At 41.5% G+C, this 17,064-nt stretch overlaps 7 protein-coding genes across 14 annotated transcripts in view; 6 read left to right on the plus strand and 1 right to left on the minus strand.

Moving 5' to 3' along the window:
* Positions 1–17,064, minus strand: part of LOC119494180 (fibroblast growth factor 18-like) — a 247,537-nt gene that overhangs the window by 176,630 nt on the left and 53,843 nt on the right. The window lies entirely within an intron of this gene.
* The window catches only part of LOC119494157 (protocadherin alpha-C2-like), a 169,968-nt gene that overhangs the window by 65,430 nt on the left and 87,474 nt on the right, over positions 1–17,064 (plus strand). The window lies entirely within an intron of this gene.
* Positions 189–6,783, plus strand: LOC119494169 (protocadherin alpha-8-like). Its single transcript, XM_037779840.1, is given in 3 exon segments — positions 189–1,707; positions 1,709–2,959; positions 6,400–6,783. Coding segments are annotated over 3 exon segments (2,394 nt in total). The 5' UTR covers positions 189–576; the 3' UTR covers positions 6,412–6,783.
* LOC119494175 (protocadherin alpha-10-like) lies at positions 3,644–6,393 on the plus strand (the record flags this gene model as incomplete). Its single annotated transcript, XM_037779847.1, has 1 exon — positions 3,644–6,393. A coding segment is annotated over exon 1 (2,373 nt), but the record flags the coding sequence as incomplete, so codon positions are not given.
* Positions 7,246–9,842, plus strand: LOC119494171 (protocadherin alpha-10-like). Its single transcript, XM_037779842.1, has one exon. The coding sequence runs from the start codon at positions 7,437–7,439 to the stop codon at positions 9,825–9,827; it is 2,391 nt and encodes a 796-aa protein (XP_037635770.1). The 5' UTR covers positions 7,246–7,436; the 3' UTR covers positions 9,828–9,842.
* LOC119494167 (protocadherin alpha-10-like) lies at positions 10,743–13,217 on the plus strand. Its single transcript, XM_037779837.1, has one exon. It carries the CDS (start codon positions 10,791–10,793, stop codon positions 13,200–13,202), a length of 2,412 nt encoding a protein of 803 aa, XP_037635765.1. The 5' UTR covers positions 10,743–10,790; the 3' UTR covers positions 13,203–13,217.
* Positions 13,597–16,761, plus strand: LOC119494172 (protocadherin alpha-8-like). The gene has a single exon (XM_037779843.1). The coding sequence runs from the start codon at positions 14,351–14,353 to the stop codon at positions 16,736–16,738; it is 2,388 nt and encodes a 795-aa protein (XP_037635771.1). The 5' UTR covers positions 13,597–14,350; the 3' UTR covers positions 16,739–16,761.

A 17,064-nucleotide genomic window follows, 5' to 3' on the forward strand; every position in this document is an offset into this window, starting at 1 on the left:
CACTTTCCTTTTGTTCCTATTAGGAAATAGGGACAAACTGCAATGTTTATTTGCAATCAACATTTTCAGCTCCCTTTATATCTTCAGCGTGTTGTAATGTTTTACTCCAAATGTATTTCATATTTTTACTTTTTGTAGCTTTCTGGCCGATAGTTAGCAGGTGAAGCTATAATGGTATGGATAAAAAAATTCAAAAGTCAGAAGGAATATGAGCGAGAATTATGTCGAAATGCATAAGTATTACTTGAAATAGTTCACACAGTTGGTTAGTCATTCCATTGTTGTTGTCAAAGGCTGGATGTAGTTATTTGACATCACCACATGGAGACGCTGTAGACCATGACATCTGTACGTTATTTCAGGACGCACAAGACTCCTCCCAGAAACAGGGGGTGGTGATGATGTTTCTCTGGGCTTTGTTACAGAGACGCAGGGTGAGAGAGAAAGAGGGTGAAAAATATTTTCCCCCGTCTGATAAAAATGCGAGAAACTGGAGTGTGTACTTTACTTTTAATGTGACGGTTGGACGGGATTGGTTGGAAAGGGATTCATGTATTTTTCGGGTTGGATGTAACTATGTATTTCCCAAGACGAACGAGCCTTTTCCGGATATATCTTGTGGCGGTGCTGCTGAATTATTGCTGGGAAGCGGTGTGTGGACAGCTCTCGTATTCCGTCTCAGAGGAGGTAAACCCGGGGACTTCTGTTGGAAATATCGCCAAGGATCTAAGTCTAAATGTACATGATTTAGAGTCTCGTATGTTTCAGATCGTTGCGGGAACAAAGAGAAAATATTTCGATGTAAATGTGAAAACTGGCGTTCTTTATGTCAATGAAAGAATAGACAGAGAGGAGCTTTGTGCGAAGGCTGCAAAATGTACTGTCAATGTAGAGGCCGTGATCAATGACCCACTGAAGCTTTATCGTTTAGAGATAACTATAATAGATATAAATGACAATGCACCCGTTTTCTCTGAGCAGTTGCAGTCACTTAACATAGCCGAAAGCACTTTACCGGGAGTGAAATTTGGACTGATAGAAGCGTCGGATTTGGATGTTGGAAAGAACGGTGTTAATACATATAAACTCAGTAATAATGATTATTTTTCTTTAGAAATTCACAAAGGGGGAGATAGCGTGTCTGCTGAGTTAGTGCTGCAGAAATCTTTAGACCGAGAGCATGACTCCGTAATAAAACTCACACTGACTGCACTGGATGGAGGAAATCCACCGAGGTCGGGCACATCACAAATTATCATCACCGTTTTGGATAACAACGACAATCCTCCCGTTTTCAGCAGATCTTTATACAAAATTCAAATATTTGAAAACCTGCCAACAGGGTCTACTGTGATCATTCTTAATGCAACAGACGCAGATGAGGGTTTAAACAGTGAAATTGAATACTCTTTGAGAAAAAGAGGTCAGGATCGTGTTTTGGATTTATTTCAAATTGATTCTAAAACTGGTGCAATTTTGGTCAAAGGTAACATCGACTATGAAGAAAATCCTGCGTTTGAGATTCATGCACAGGCCAGTGATAAAGGACAGCCTCCGATGTCTGCTCATTGTAAGGTGCTGGTAGAAGTGGTGGACCTGAATGACAACGCTCCTGAAATCACTGTGACGTCACTACTAAACACAGTGAAGGAGGATGCTAAAGTGGGTACTGCTATAGCACTCGTCTCTGTGTTGGATAAAGATGGAGGGAAAAAACGGTGTAGTAAAAGCTGTCATTCTAAATGATGCCCCGTTTAAATTAGACACAAATTATAAAAACTATTATTCGTTAGTAGTTGATGGTCCTCTTGACAGAGAGAGTCAGGCCGAGTACAATGTCACTATCGTAGCGACAGATGAAGGGACTCCACCTCTCTCCAGCACCAACATAGTGACAGTTCATGTTTCTGATGTCAATGATAACCCGCCTCGCTTCTCGGAGCCGCTGATTAATGTTTATGTGAAAGAGAACAGTCCAGTAAGAGCAGTTATTAAAACAGTGACTGCAGTTGATGCTGATATCAGTCAAAACGGTCAGGTGAGCTATTCTTTTTTACAAAGTAACACTAACTCAGTCCCCGTGTCTACAATGGTTAACATCAACTCAGAGACTGGAGATATAGTCAGCCTGCAGTCTTTTAACTATGAGGAGTTAAACACGTTTCAGTTCAAAGTTCAGGCCACAGACTCTGGTGTTCCTCCACTCAGCAGCAACGTGACTGTGAACGTTTTAATCCTGGATGAAAACGACAATAATCCAAATATTCTGGCGCCCTATTCTGAGCACGGCTCCGTTAACAGTGAGAGCATCCCCTATTCTGCTGAAGCGGGATACTTTGTGGCAAAGATCAGGGCTGTAGACGCAGACTCTGGATACAACGCGCTGCTTTCTTATCACCTCTCTGAGCCCAAAGGAAACAACCTCTTCCGGATCGGAACCAGTACCGGAGAAATCAGGACTAAGAGGAGAATGAGTGACAATGACCTGAAAACTCACCCCTTGGTGGTGTTGGTTTCTGATAACGGAGAACCCTCCCTGTCAGCTACTGTGTCTATTGATGTGGTGGTGGTTGAAAGCACAGCTGACATCCAGACTCAGTTCAGACATGTGCCCATAAAGGAGGAGAGCTTCTCTGATTTAAACCTGTATCTGCTGATCGCCATTGTGTCGGTGTCAGTGATCTTTCTGCTGAGTCTCATCAGTTTAATAGCTGTCAAATGCCACAGGACAGACGGCAGTTTCAGCAGGTACAGCGCCCCAATGATCACCACCCACCCTGACGGGAGCTGGTCTTACTCCAAATCTACTCAGCAGTATGACGTGTGTTTCAGCTCAGACACACTGAAGAGTGACGTAGTGGTTTTCCCCGCACCGTATCCACCTGTAGATGGTGAACTGATCAGTATTAACGGAGGAGACACTTTTACCAGAACTCAGACTTTACCCAACAAAGACAAGGTAAGAACATGATGACATTACATACCTAGGTTTGTTATTATAGCCTGCTCTTGTGTCGAGATATGGGTGGGAATCGATGCCGTTTTATTTAGTGCCTTTCATAGAGATTTGTGACATGCTACCTATAGGTCACAAAAAAATGATAAGTAGAGTTGAAATAGAAATATTTAAAATGAATTGAGTATGTTGATATAAATATGCCTGTTGTTAGTGTTGGTGGATTTGTCATCATCTCAGTCAGCTGCAGAGTTGGTTTTTAACGTGTATGTCGCTATCCATGGTGCTGAACACATATCTCTGGTCGTGTGTTGTACCTAAACCCCAGGACAAAATTGCCAAATGCAAGATATTTGCAACCTTGTTTCGTAGAAATTACGTTCATGTACTGATTCATATACTTGGCACTCATTATTTTACAATATATAATAGATTCCATAATTTATCAACAAGGTTGCTATGAAGATAAAGTCGTTGCCCTTAGTTTGATCATGTTTCCTGTCCTATATATATATATTATTTTTCTTTAAGAGTTTTGTGTCTGGCTAATGTAGACTTTTTTTGTTGTTGTTTACGCACTTGAATATCTGACTCTACTTTCTAAAATAGGTTATATTGTTAAAAAATACAGAAACATAACGTGTGAATCTAAATGATCAGTATGATAACGTACGCAGTTACGCGGACTCTTCCTGGTGTTATGGAATGGCTTGGATACATATCCAAGGGAAATTTAGGAATATAAGGGTCTGCTAATATTATAATGTTTTTATGTTGAGTGTAATTCTTACAATTGTCCACACGGGGACATTGTAGACCATCACATTTGGACGTCCTCTTCGTGGTTCGGGGCTCCTCCCAGATTCAGAGGATGATGATGTTTCTCAGGCGATTGAAACAAAGAGACTGAGAGGGCGAAAGAGGACGGTGCACGACCATCTTCTTATTGTGGAGGAAATATGCGGAAAAACTCGTTTCGTGTATTTCGTCATTCGGTTTAAATTCTTGATTTGAGTGACCTCATTTGCCGAATCTGTCTGTGCCTTTTCTCGACGACAGGAATAATGCATTTGCGGAGCAGAACGAGCTCTGTGTGGATCTATCTCTTGTTCGTGCTGCTGGATTGTTACTGGGAAGCGGTGTCTGGGCAGCTCTCTTACTCCGTCTCAGAGGAGGTGAATCTGGGGACTGTTGTCGGAAATATCGCTAAAGATCTGAGCATCAATGTCCAGGATTTGGAGTCCCGCATGTTTCAGATCGTTGCTGGATCAAAGAGGAAATATTTCGAGGTAAATCTAAAGACTGGTGTCCTGTACGTTAACGAGAGAATAGATCGAGAGGAACTCTGCGGCGATGAACCAAAATGCTCCCTCAGTGTAGAAGCTGTAATTAACAACCCTTTGAAACTGTACCGGATTGAAATTATAATCTTAGATGTAAATGATAATTCCCCATCATTTCTCAGCACGTCACAGGTTATCGACATAACTGAGAGTACAGCAGCAGGGGCTAAATTCCCTCTGCATTCTGCTGACGATGCAGACGTCGGTAAAAATACTGTAAATAGCTATAAGCTTAGCCAGAATGAACACTTCTCGCTGGCTACACATAAAGGTGAGAGCATATCTCCCGAATTGATGCTTCAGAAAGTTTTAGACAGAGAAAAACAGCCTTTGATTCAACTCACACTGACTGCCATTGATGGAGGAACTCCTGCTAAATCAGGCACTATGGCTATAATAATCAATGTGCTGGACATTAACGATAATCCGCCGGTATTCAGCCAAACTCTGTACAAAGCCAGTGTGCATGAGAATGTAAAGATAGGCACGTCAATAATAACAATAAATGCTACTGATTTAGATGCAGGTCAAAATGGACAAGTGTTATATTCATTCAGTAAAGTAGGTAGAGGGAAACAAACTGATCTGTTTGCTATAGACGAAAAAACTGGGACTGTAACAAATAAAAAGAATATAGACTTTGAAGAAAATAATGCTTTTGAGATTCGGGTACAAGCCAGTGATGGAGCTTCTTCTCCTCTGATCTCCAATGCCAAATTATTGATTGAAGTTTTAGATGTCAATGACAATGCCCCTGAAATCTCAGTCACATCTCTGTTAAATGCAGTCAAAGAAGATGCATCCATTGGCACTGCTATTGCACTTGTTTCAGTATTTGATAAAGACGGGGGTAAAAATGGGATGGTGAATTGTCAAATTACCAATAATGTTCCATTTAAATTAGAGTCAAATTACAAGAATTACTATTCGTTGGTGGTGGACGGTCCTCTTGACAGAGAGATTGCAGCTCAATACAACATCAGCATCACTGCTACTGATGAGGGCAGCCCACCTCTCTCTAGCACGAGCGTTATTAATGTACACATCTCAGATGTGAATGATAATAAACCTCTATTCACAGAAAACATAATCAATGTCTATGTGAAAGAAAACAGTCCAGTAGGAGCAGTTATAAAAACAGTTTCCGCAATTGATGCTGACATGGATCAAAATGGTCAGGTGAGCTATTCATTTTTACAAAGTAACAGTAACTCACTACCACTCTCTACAATGGTGAACATCAACTCAGAGACTGGAGATATAGTCAGCCTGCAGTCTTTTAACTATGAGGAGTTAAACACATTTCAGTTTAAAGTTCAGGCCACAGACTCTGGTGTTCCTCCGCTCAGCAGCAACGTGACTGTGAACGTTTTAATCCTGGATGAAAACGACAATAATCCAAATATTCTGGCACCCTATTCTGAGCACGGCTCCGTTAACAGTGAGAGCATCCCCTATTCTGCTGAAGCGGGATACTTTGTGGCAAAGATCAGGGCTGTAGACGCAGACTCTGGATACAACGCGCTGCTTTCTTATCACCTCTCTGAGCCCAAAGGAAACAACCTCTTCCGGATCGGAACCAGCACCGGAGAAATCAGGACTAAGAGGAGAATGAGTGACAATGACCTGAAAACTCACCCCTTGGTGGTGTTGGTTTCTGATAACGGAGAACCGTCCCTGTCAGCTACTGTGTCTATTGATGTGGTGGTGGTTGAAAGCACAGCTGACATCCAGACTCAGTTCAGACATGTGCCCATAAAGGAGGAGAGCTTCTCTGATTTAAACCTGTATCTGCTGATCTCCATTGTGTCGGTGTCAGTGATCTTTCTGCTGAGCCTCATCAGTTTAATAGCTGTCAAATGCCACAGGACAGACGGCAGTTTCAGCAGGTACAGCGCCCCAATGATCACCACCCACCCTGACGGGAGCTGGTCTTACTCCAAATCTACTCAGCAGTATGACGTGTGTTTCAGCTCAGACACACTGAAGAGTGACGTAGTGGTTTTCCCCGCACCGTATCCACCTGTAGATGCTGAACTGATCAGTATTAACGGAGGAGACACTTTTAACAGAACTCAGACTTTACCCAACAAAGACAAGGTAAGAGATTGAATACATTAAGTACTCGTTGCTTCACTTTTTCTTTGTAGATGATGAGTTACGATGGTGCAGTATTATTTTCGTTACCTTACGTTTTTACCTTAAGAGATGTCTGCTAAGTGACGTCCAAGAAACCGTCATGTCGTTTACATGGACACAGCTTTTTAATTAAGACGGAGTTAATATCAAGTAGAAATAATCAATGTTATTGAGTTTGTTGTTTGGTACTGTAGACTGCAGCTTGCTGTTCATTTGTTGATGGTTTGTAAATTTCAGTCATTTTTGGCTGCTGATCTCTGTGAGTCGCTATCCGTGGTGCTGAACTCCACTATTCAAACTTGCTTTCAATTCGAAGAATATGGTGCAAAACACAACGTTGTTGAAGTCCACAGTGTTGTTAAACACATTAACACACATCTTTGGAATAGCTGTTAAACAACATGTTACAGATTTCATAATTAATTTTCTTCTTAAATTCTTTTGATTTATTATTTGCAGTCATTTTGGTCTTCACTTAAAAAGGCGCAGGATGTATTTCTGTATTTACCATATCATATAACTCACTGTCAGTGCTGTAAGGATTTTGCTTGAAATGTCACTTATTTTTTGAAATATATTGTATTCTAAAGAACAGTTCACTATGTGAAATTTACTAATTAGTTGCCTGGACGTTCTTGATTATTATTTGACAATTAGATTTTTGCAGTCACTTAATGTTTGAACAAAATTGAGTATCTATACTTCTTTTCAATGCTGTTTGATGTAGCATGTAGTTTTGACAAATGTCCACACGGGGACACTATAGGCCTTCACATTTGGACGGTCTCTTCGGTGGCTAACGGCTCCTCCCAGATTCAGCGGATGATGCGTCTCTGGGCTTTGTTACAAAGAGAGGTCGGACGACAAAGAACGGTTGTCTTGTTTGGTCGTAGAAATGCGGAAAGATTCGTTTGGACTATATCTTCCTTGATCTTAATCTCGTGGTTGTTGTAACATATCCAGATTTGTCTTCATGCTCCATCTCGAAGAAAGGAATAATGCATTTGCCGAGCAGAACGAGCTCTGTGTGGATTTATCTCTTGTTCGTGCTGCTGGATTGTTACTGGGAAGCGGTGTCTGGGCAGCTCTCTTACTCCGTCTCAGAGGAGGTGAATCTGGGGACTGTTGTCGGAAATATCGCTAAAGATCTGAGCATCAATGTCCAGGATCTCGAGTCCCGCATGTTTCAGATCGTTGCTGGATCAAAGAGGAAATATTTCGAGGTAAATCTAAAGACTGGTGTCCTGTACGTTAACGAGAGAATAGATCGAGAGGAACTCTGCGGCGATGAACCAAAATGCTCCCTCAGTGTAGAAGCTGTAATTAACAACCCTTTGAAACTGTACCGGATTGAAATTATAATCTTAGATGTAAATGATAATTCCCCATCATTTCTCAGCACGTCACAGGTGATTAACATAACGGAGAACACAGCAGCAGGGGCTAATTTTCCACTGCATCCAGCTCAAGATGCAGACGTCGGCAAAAATACTGTAAATAGCTTCAAGCTCAGTCAAAATGAACACTTCTCTCTGACTACACATAAAGGAGACAGTGTTACCGCCGAATTACTGCTTCAGAAAGTTTTAGACAGAGAAAAACAGTCTGTGATCCGACTCACACTGACTGCCATTGATGGAGGAACTCCTGCTAAATCAGGCACTATGGCTATAATAGTCAATGTGCTGGACATTAATGATAATCGTCCTGTTTTCAGTCAAACACTATATAAAGCCAGTGTGCATGAGAATGTAAAGATAGGCACATCGATAATAACGCTAAATGCTACTGATTTAGATGCAGGTCAAAATGGACAAGTGTTATATTCATTCAGTGAAATAAGCCGAGGGAAACAAACTGATCTGTTTGCTATAGATGAAAAAACTGGGACTGTAACAAATAAAAAGAACATAGACTTTGAAGAAAATAATGTTTTTGAGATTCGAGTACAAGCCAGTGATGGAGCTTCCTCACCGATGACCTCACATGCAAAATTATTGATTGAAGTTTTAGACGTCAATGACAATGCCCCTGAAATCTCAGTCACATCTCTGTTAAATGCAGTCAAAGAAGATGCCTCCATTGGCACCGCGATTGCACTTGTTTCAGTATTAGATAAAGACGGAGGTAAAAACGGGATGGTGAACTGTCAAATTTCCAATAATGTTCCTTTTAAATTGGAGTCCAATTATAAGAATTATTATTCGTTGGTGGTGGACGGTCCTCTTGACAGAGAGAGTGCATCTCAATACAACATCAGCATCACTGCTACTGATGAGGGCAGCCCACCTCTCTCTAGCAGGAGCGTTATTAATGTACACATCTCAGATGTGAATGATAATAAACCTCTATTCACAGAAAACATAATCAATGTCTATGTGAAAGAAAACAGTCCAGTAGGAGCAGTTATAAAAACAGTTTCAGCAATTGATGCTGACATCGATCAAAATGGTCAGGTGAGCTATTCATTTTTACAAAGTAACAGTAACTCACTACCACTCTCTACAATGGTGAACATCAACTCAGAGACTGGAGATATAGTCAGCCTGCAGTCTTTTAACTATGAAGAGTTAAACACATTTCAGTTTAAAGTTCAGGCCACAGACTCTGGTGTTCCTCCGCTCAGCAGCAACGTGACTGTGAACGTTTTAATACTGGATGAAAACGACAATAATCCAAATATTCTGGCGCCCTATTCTGAGCACGGCTCCGTTAACAGTGAGAGCATCCCCTATTCTGCTGAAGCGGGATACTTTGTGGCAAAGATCAGGGCTGTAGATGCAGACTCTGGATACAACGCGCTGCTTTCTTATCACCTCTCTGAGCCCAAAGGAAACAACCTCTTCCGGATCGGAACCAGCACCGGAGAAATCAGGACTAAGAGGAGAATGAGTGACAATGACCTGAAAACTCACCCCTTGGTGGTGTTGGTTTCTGATAACGGAGAACCCTCCCTGTCAGCTACTGTGTCTATTGATGTGGTGGTGGTTGAAAGCACAGCTGACATCCAGACTCCGTTCAGACATGTGCCCATAAAGGAGGAGAGCTTCTCTGATTTGAACCTGTATCTGCTGATCGCCATTGTGTCGGTGTCAGTGATCTTTCTGCTGAGCCTCATCAGTTTAATAGCTGTCAAATGCCACAGGACAGACGGCAGTTTCAGCAGGTACAGCGCCCCAATGATCACCACCCACCCTGACGGGAGCTGGTCTTACTCCAAATCTACTCAGCAGTATGACGTGTGTTTCAGCTCAGACACACTGAAGAGTGACGTAGTGGTTTTCCCCGCACCGTATCCACCTGTAGATGGTGAGCTGATCAGTATTAACGGAGGAGACACTTTTACCAGAACTCAGACTTTACCCAACAAAGACAAGGTAAGAAATTAAATACATTAAGTGCTCATTGCTTCACTCTTTCTTGGTAGATAAATAGTTACGATATAGTGCAGTATTAGTTACGTTAAGTTTGCTATGTGGTGGAAAGGAAACCGTCAAGGCATTTACACGGATTCATCTTTTTAATAAAGATGGAATTAACATAAAGTAGAAGTAATCAAGGTTAATGAGTTTGTATTTTGGTACCCTACTGTAGCTTGCTGATATTTGGTTGATAGTTTGTAAATTTCAGTCATCTTTGGCTGCTGATTTGTGAGTCGCTATCCATGGTGCTGAACTCTTTCTTGCACCTCCCAGAATATGGTGCAAAACAAAACATTGTTGAAGTTCACAGTGTTTTCAAACACATGAATACACATCTTTGGAAACAAATGTTGAACAATATTTTACAAATGTCATGATTTATCTTCTTCTTAAATTATTTTTATTTAATCTTTGCCCTTCAGTTAAAAAGGTCGCAGAGTGTATTTCTGTATTTACCACACCATGTACCTCACTGTCAGTGCTTTAAGGGTTTTGCTTGCAATTTCAGTTGATTTCTAAAATATACTGTATTCTAAAGAACAGTTCAGTCTGTGAAATTTAGTAATTAGTGGTCTGGACGTTCTTGATTATTATTTGACCATTTAGTTTGTGCAATCACACTGTTTGAACAAAATTGAGAATGTTTACTGCTTTACAATGGTATGATGTAGCGTGTAGTTATGATAAACGTCCACACGGGGACACTATAGACCTTCACATTTGGACGGTCTCTTCGGTGGCTCACAGCTCCTCCCAGATTCAGCGGATGATGCGTCTCTGGGCTTTGTTACAGAGAGAGGTCGGACGACAAAGAACGGTTGTCTTGTTTGGTCGTTGAAATGCGGAAATATTCGTTTGGACTATATCTTCCCGAATCTTAATCTCGTGGTTGTTGTAACATATCCAGATTTGTCTTCATGCTCCTTCTCGATGAAAGGAATAATGCGTTTTCCAAGCAGAACGAGCTCCGTATGGATTTATCTCTTGTTCGTGCTGCTGGATTGTTACTGGGAAGCGGTGTCTGGGCAGCTCTCTTACACCGTCTCAGAGGAGGTGAATCTGGGGACTGTTGTCGGAAATATCGCTAAAGATCTGAGCATCAATGTCCAGGATTTGGAGTCCCGCATGTTTCAGATCGTTGCTGGATCAAAGAGGAAATATTTCGAGGTAAATCTAAAGACTGGTGTCCTGTACGTTAACGAGAGAATAGATCGAGAGGAACTCTGCGGCGATGAACCAAAATGCTCCCTCAGTGTAGAAGCTGTAATTAACAACCCTTTGAAACTGTACCGGATTGAAATTATAATCTTAGATGTGAATGATAATTCTCCATCATTTCTCAGTACGTCACAGGTATTGAACATTACAGAGAACACAGCAGCAGGGGCTAAATTCCCCTTGCAACAAGCTTACGATTCAGACGTCGGTAAAAATACTGTAAATACCTATAAGCTTAGCCAGAATGAACACTTCTCTCTCGCTACACATAAAGGAGAGAGTGTTACCGCCGAATTACTGCTTCAGAAAGTTTTAGACAGAGAAAAACAGTCTGTGATTCGACTCACACTGACTGCCATTGATGGAGGAACTCCTGCTAAATCAGGCACTATGGTAATCATAGTTAATGTCTTGGACATTAATGATAATCCTCCAGTATTCAGCCAAACTCTGTATAAAGCCAGTGTGTATGAAAACGCTAAGATTGGAACATCAATTATAACGTTAAATGCTACTGATTTAGATGCAGGCCCAAACGGACAAATATTGTACTCCTTTAATAAAATAGACCGTGTAACCAAAACTGATCTGTTTGCTATAGATGAAAAAACTGGGACTGTAACAAATAAAAGGAATATCAACTTTGAAGAAAATAATGCTTTTGAGATTCGGGTACAAGCCAGTGATGGAGCAGTTTTTCCGATGACCTCACATGCCAAATTATTGATTGAAGTTTTAGACGTCAATGACAATGCCCCTGAAATCTCAGTCACATCTCTGTTAAATGCAGTCAAAGAAGATGCCTCCATTGGCACCGCTATTGCACTTGTTTCAGTATTTGATAAAGATGGAGGTAAAAACGGGATGGTGAACTGTCAAATTACCAATAATGTTCCTTTTAAATTAGAGTCAAATTATAAGAATTACTATTCGTTGGTGGTGGATGGTCCTCTTGACAGAGAGAGAGCATCTCAATACAACATCAGCATCACTGCTACTGATGAGGGCAGCCCACCTCTCTCTAGTATGAGCGTTATTAATGTACACATCTCAGATGTAAATGATAATAAACCTCTATTCACAGAAAACATAATCAATGTCTATGTGAAAGAAAACAGTCCAGTAGGAGCAGTTATAAAAACAGTTTCAGCAATTGATGCTGACATCGATCAAAATGGTCAGGTGAGCTATTCATTTTTACAAAGTAACAGTAACTCACTACCACTCTCTACAATGGTGAACATCAACTCAGAGACCGGAGATATAGTCAGCCTGCAGTCTTTTAACTATGAGGAGTTAAACACGTTTCAGTTTAAAGTTCAGGCCACAGACTCTGGTGTTCCTCCGCTCAGCAGCAACGTGACTGTGAACGTTTTAATCCTGGATGAAAACGACAATAATCCAAATATTCTGGCGCCCTATTCTGAGCACGGCTCCGTTAACAGTGAGAGCATCCCCTATTCTGCTGAAGCGGGATACTTTGTGGCAAAGATCAGGGCTGTAGATGCAGACTCTGGATACAACGCGCTGCTTTCTTATCACCTCTCTGAGCCCAAAGGAAACAACCTCTTCCGGATCGGAACCAGCACCGGAGAAATCAGGACTAAGAGGAGAATGAGTGACAATGACCTGAAAACTCACCCCTTGGTGGTGTTGGTTTCTGATAACGGAGAACCCTCCCTGTCAGCTACTGTGTCTATTGATGTGGTGGTGGTTGAAAGCACAGCTGACATCCAGACTCAGTTCAGACATGTGCCCATAAAGGAGGAGAGCTTCTCTGATTTAAACCTGTATCTGCTGATCGCCATTGTGTCGGTGTCAGTGATCTTTCTGCTGAGCCTCATCAGTCTAATAGCTGTCAAATGCCACAGGACAGACGGCAGTTTCAGCAGGTACAGCGCCCCAATGATCACCACCCACCCTGACGGGAGCTGGTCTTACTCCAAATCTACTCAGCAATATGACGTGTGTTTCAGCTCAGACACACTGAAGAGTGACGTAGTGGTTTTCCCCGCACCATATCCACCTGTAGATGGTGAACTGATCAGTATTAACGGAGGAGACACTTTTACCAGAACTCAGACTTTACCCAACAAAGACAAGGTAAGAGCAGCCCATTTATAATGTCCTACACGGTTACTCAACGCTGGTCTAGTTTGCTCTAGTAGTTCGCTAGCTTTTCTTATTTTTTATTTGTATCTTTGTGTTGTTGTGCAAACTGATTTTGTTCATTTTCTCCTACTGAATCCTTTAAAAGTAGTGATGATTTGCATTCGTCATTGTCTTACAATCCAGTCTTTTCCATTTAAATGCAATAGTCGCTGTCCATGGTGCTGTAGAGGAGTCTGAGCCGATAAGGCCATTGTGTTGGTATTGTACGGTTTCTTATATAAATAAAGACAGGTTAAGTTCATAGTTTGTGACCTTAGATGACAATAACACTATGCAGATTATTTTCCACGCAGTTGCCAAGTGTCACCTTCATCATTTCTTCTCTAACAATGGCGCTGATACATAGAGTTCGCTGTTTTGGGTATCATAAGTTTTATGTCTGGTTAGTTTACAGTACTTGACTGCTGTATTTTTTCAATCTATTCTTTTGTTGCTATATAAGAGAGATTCAAGTGACTTTCTAATTAGTCTGAGGTGTACTCCCTGTTGTTCTGCCAATTTGTTCAGTTTGCTTTAATAGCGTTTTCTTTGAGCATATCACCCTTTGATATTTTCTGGTTTTGGGCCATAGCATTTACAGTATATTGTAAAGGATTGCCTGGATTATATTTCAGTCAAAGGGATAAATCACAAACAGATGAGTTGACCCTCATTTCTAAATACATAAAACGCTGCATATTACCAGATAATACAACCAGTTACTTCAGTGGTTTTATTAAAAAGAGAAAGCCATATGATATTTCTTGGCTCTCTGTTCGTTTTAAAATTGGCCATTTTTGTGCTGAGCATCAAATAGAGATGGTTTAGTGTAATGTTATACTGTTTTTCTCCTGGTTTATAATGTAATTCGTCCACAAGGCCATAAGGGGGCACTGTAGACCATAACATATATGATTATATGTAAATCCTCAGGCCCCTCCCAGATAAAGAGCGTCATGATGTCTCGTTGGGCTTTGACACAAAGAGACGCAGAAGCAGAGAGAGGAGGCTGAGACATTATCTGCATTGTGGACAAATTAAAGGAAAACGGAACACAGTTTCGGTCAATACTCGACGCCCATCAGACTTGTTTCTATGTTGGTTTCACGTCGGATTGGATTATGTCTTCAATTAACAGGAGTCCTGTGGTGGCATACGTGTTATTTGTCCTGCTGGATTGTTACTGGGAAGCGGTGTCCGGGCAGCTCTCTTACTCCATATCAGAAGAGGTGAATCCGGGGACTTCTGTCGGAAATATAGCCAAGGATCTAAACCTCAGTGTCGATGATCTGGAGTCTCGTATGTTTCAGATCGTTACCGGATCAAAGAGAAAATATTTCGAGGTAAACCTAAAGACTGGTTTTCTTTTTGTCAGTGATAGAATAGACAGAGAGGAGCTCTGTGCGAAGGCAACGAAGTGCACAGTGAGTGTGGAGGCAGTGATAAACGCTCCGCTGAAGCTTTATCGTTTAGAAATAAATATTCTAGATGTTAACGACAATTATCCGTCTTTCAGTGCTAATTCTCAAAGTATAGAAATAGCGGAAAGCACACTACCTGGGACTAAATTCCTTGTGCTTTCGGCCTATGATGCTGATGTAGGAAAAAATGGCATCAATACATACAAGCTAAGTCAGAATGAACATTTTTCATTATTGGTGAACAAAGGAGAGAGTGTGTCTGCTGAGATAGTCCTCCAGAAACCTTTAGACCGAGAAAAACAGCCTGTAATTAAACTCACATTAACTGCTGTAGACGGAGGGACACCTCCGAAATCCGGAACATCGCAGATAATAATCAATGTCTTAGACAATAATGATAACACCCCGGTCTTTACAAAAACACTGTACAAAACAAGCCTCACTGAAAATGTATCGCTCGGTACATCAGTAATAACAGTCACGGCAACAGACGCAGATGAAGGACCAAACGGGGAGATTTCATATTCACTGAGCAGCAAAGATCAAGACCATGTTTTGGAAATATTTCAAATCGATGAGCACACAGGTGTATTAACAGTTAAAGGAAAGATTGACTTTGAAGAGCACCCTGCTTTTGAGATCCGCGTGCAAGCTAGTGATAAAGGCTATCCTCCAATGGCAGCACAGTGCAAAGTCCTAATAGAGGTGGTGGATTTAAATGACAACACTCCTGAAATATCTGTAACATCATTAATCAACAGAGTGAAAGAGGATGCAAAAATAGGTACTGCTGTTGCACTGGTGTCAGTCCTGGACAGAGATGGAGGTAAAAATGGAGCAGTTCATTGTGACATTCAAAATGACAGCCCATTTAAATTGGAAACAAATTATAAAAACTATTACTCTTTGGTGGTAGACGGACAGCTAGACAGAGAGAGTGCTTCACATTATAATGTCACCATCACAGCTACAGATGATGGAATCCCTGCTCTCACAAGCACCAGCGAGCTTACTGTTCATATTTCAGATGTCAATGACAACGCGCCTAGTTTTTCAGACATGTTGGTGAATATTTATTTAAAAGAGAACAGTCCTGTTGGAGCGGTTCTAAAAAGAGTATCTGCAGTTGATGCAGACATTGATCAAAATGGTCAGGTGAGCTATTCAATTATCGAAAGTAACACTAACTCATTGCCGTTATCTGCAATGGTGAACATCAACTCAGAGACTGGGGATATAGTCAGCCTGCAGTCTTTTAACTATGAGGAGTTAAAAACGTTTCAGTTTAAAGTTCAGGCCACAGATTCTGGTGTTCCTCCGCTCAGCAGCAATGTGACTGTGAACGTTTTAATCCTGGATGAAAACGACAATAATCCAAATATTCTGGCGCCCTATTCTGAGCACGGCTCCGTTAACAGTGAGAGCATCCCCTATTCTGCTGAAGCGGGATACTTTGTGGCAAAGATCAGGGCTGTAGACACAGACTCTGGATACAACGCGCTGCTTTCTTATCACCTCTCTGAGCCCAAAGGAAACAACCTCTTCCGGATCGGAACCAGCACCGGAGAAATCAGGACTAAGAGGAGAATGAGTGTCAATGACCTGAAAACTCACCCCTTGGTGGTGTTGGTTTCTGATAACGGAGAACCCTCCCTGTCAGCTACTGTGTCTATTGATGTGGTGGTGGTTGAAAGCACAGCTGACATCCAGACTCCGTTCAGACATGTGCCCATAAAGGAGGAGAGCTTCTCTGATTTAAACCTGTATCTGCTGATCGCCATTGTGTCGGTGTCAGTGATCTTTCTGCTGAGCCTCATCAGTCTAATAGCTGTCAAATGCCACAGGACAGACGGCAGTTTCAGCAGGTACAGCGCCCCAATGATCACCACCCACCCTGACGGGAGCTGGTCTTACTCCAAATCTACTCAGCAGTATGACGTGTGTTTCAGCTCAGACACACTGAAGAGTGACGTAGTGGTTTTCCCCGCACCGTATCCACCTGTAGATGGTGAACTGATCAGTATTAACGGAGGAGACACTTTTACCAGAACTCAGACTTTACCCAACAAAGACAAGGTAAGAACATGATGACATTACATGCCTAGGTATGTTATTACAGCCTGCTCTTGTGTCGAGAATTGGGTGGGAATCGATGCCGTTTTATTTAGTGCTTTCCATAGAGATTTGTGCCATGCTACCTATAGGTGACAACAAAATGATAAGTAGAGTTGAAATAGAAATATTTAAAATGAATTGAGTATGTTGATATAAATATGCCTGTTGTTAGTGTTGGTGGATTTGTCATCATCTCAGTCAGCTGCAGAGTTGGTTTTTAACGTGTGTGTCGCTATCCATGGTGCTGAACACATATCTCTGGTCGTGTGTTGTACCTAAACCCCAGGACAAAATTGCCA

Source organism: Sebastes umbrosus, chromosome 9 (assembly GCF_015220745.1).
Source record: "Sebastes umbrosus isolate fSebUmb1 chromosome 9, fSebUmb1.pri, whole genome shotgun sequence".
Lineage (NCBI taxonomy): Eukaryota > Metazoa > Chordata > Actinopteri > Perciformes > Sebastidae > Sebastes > Sebastes umbrosus.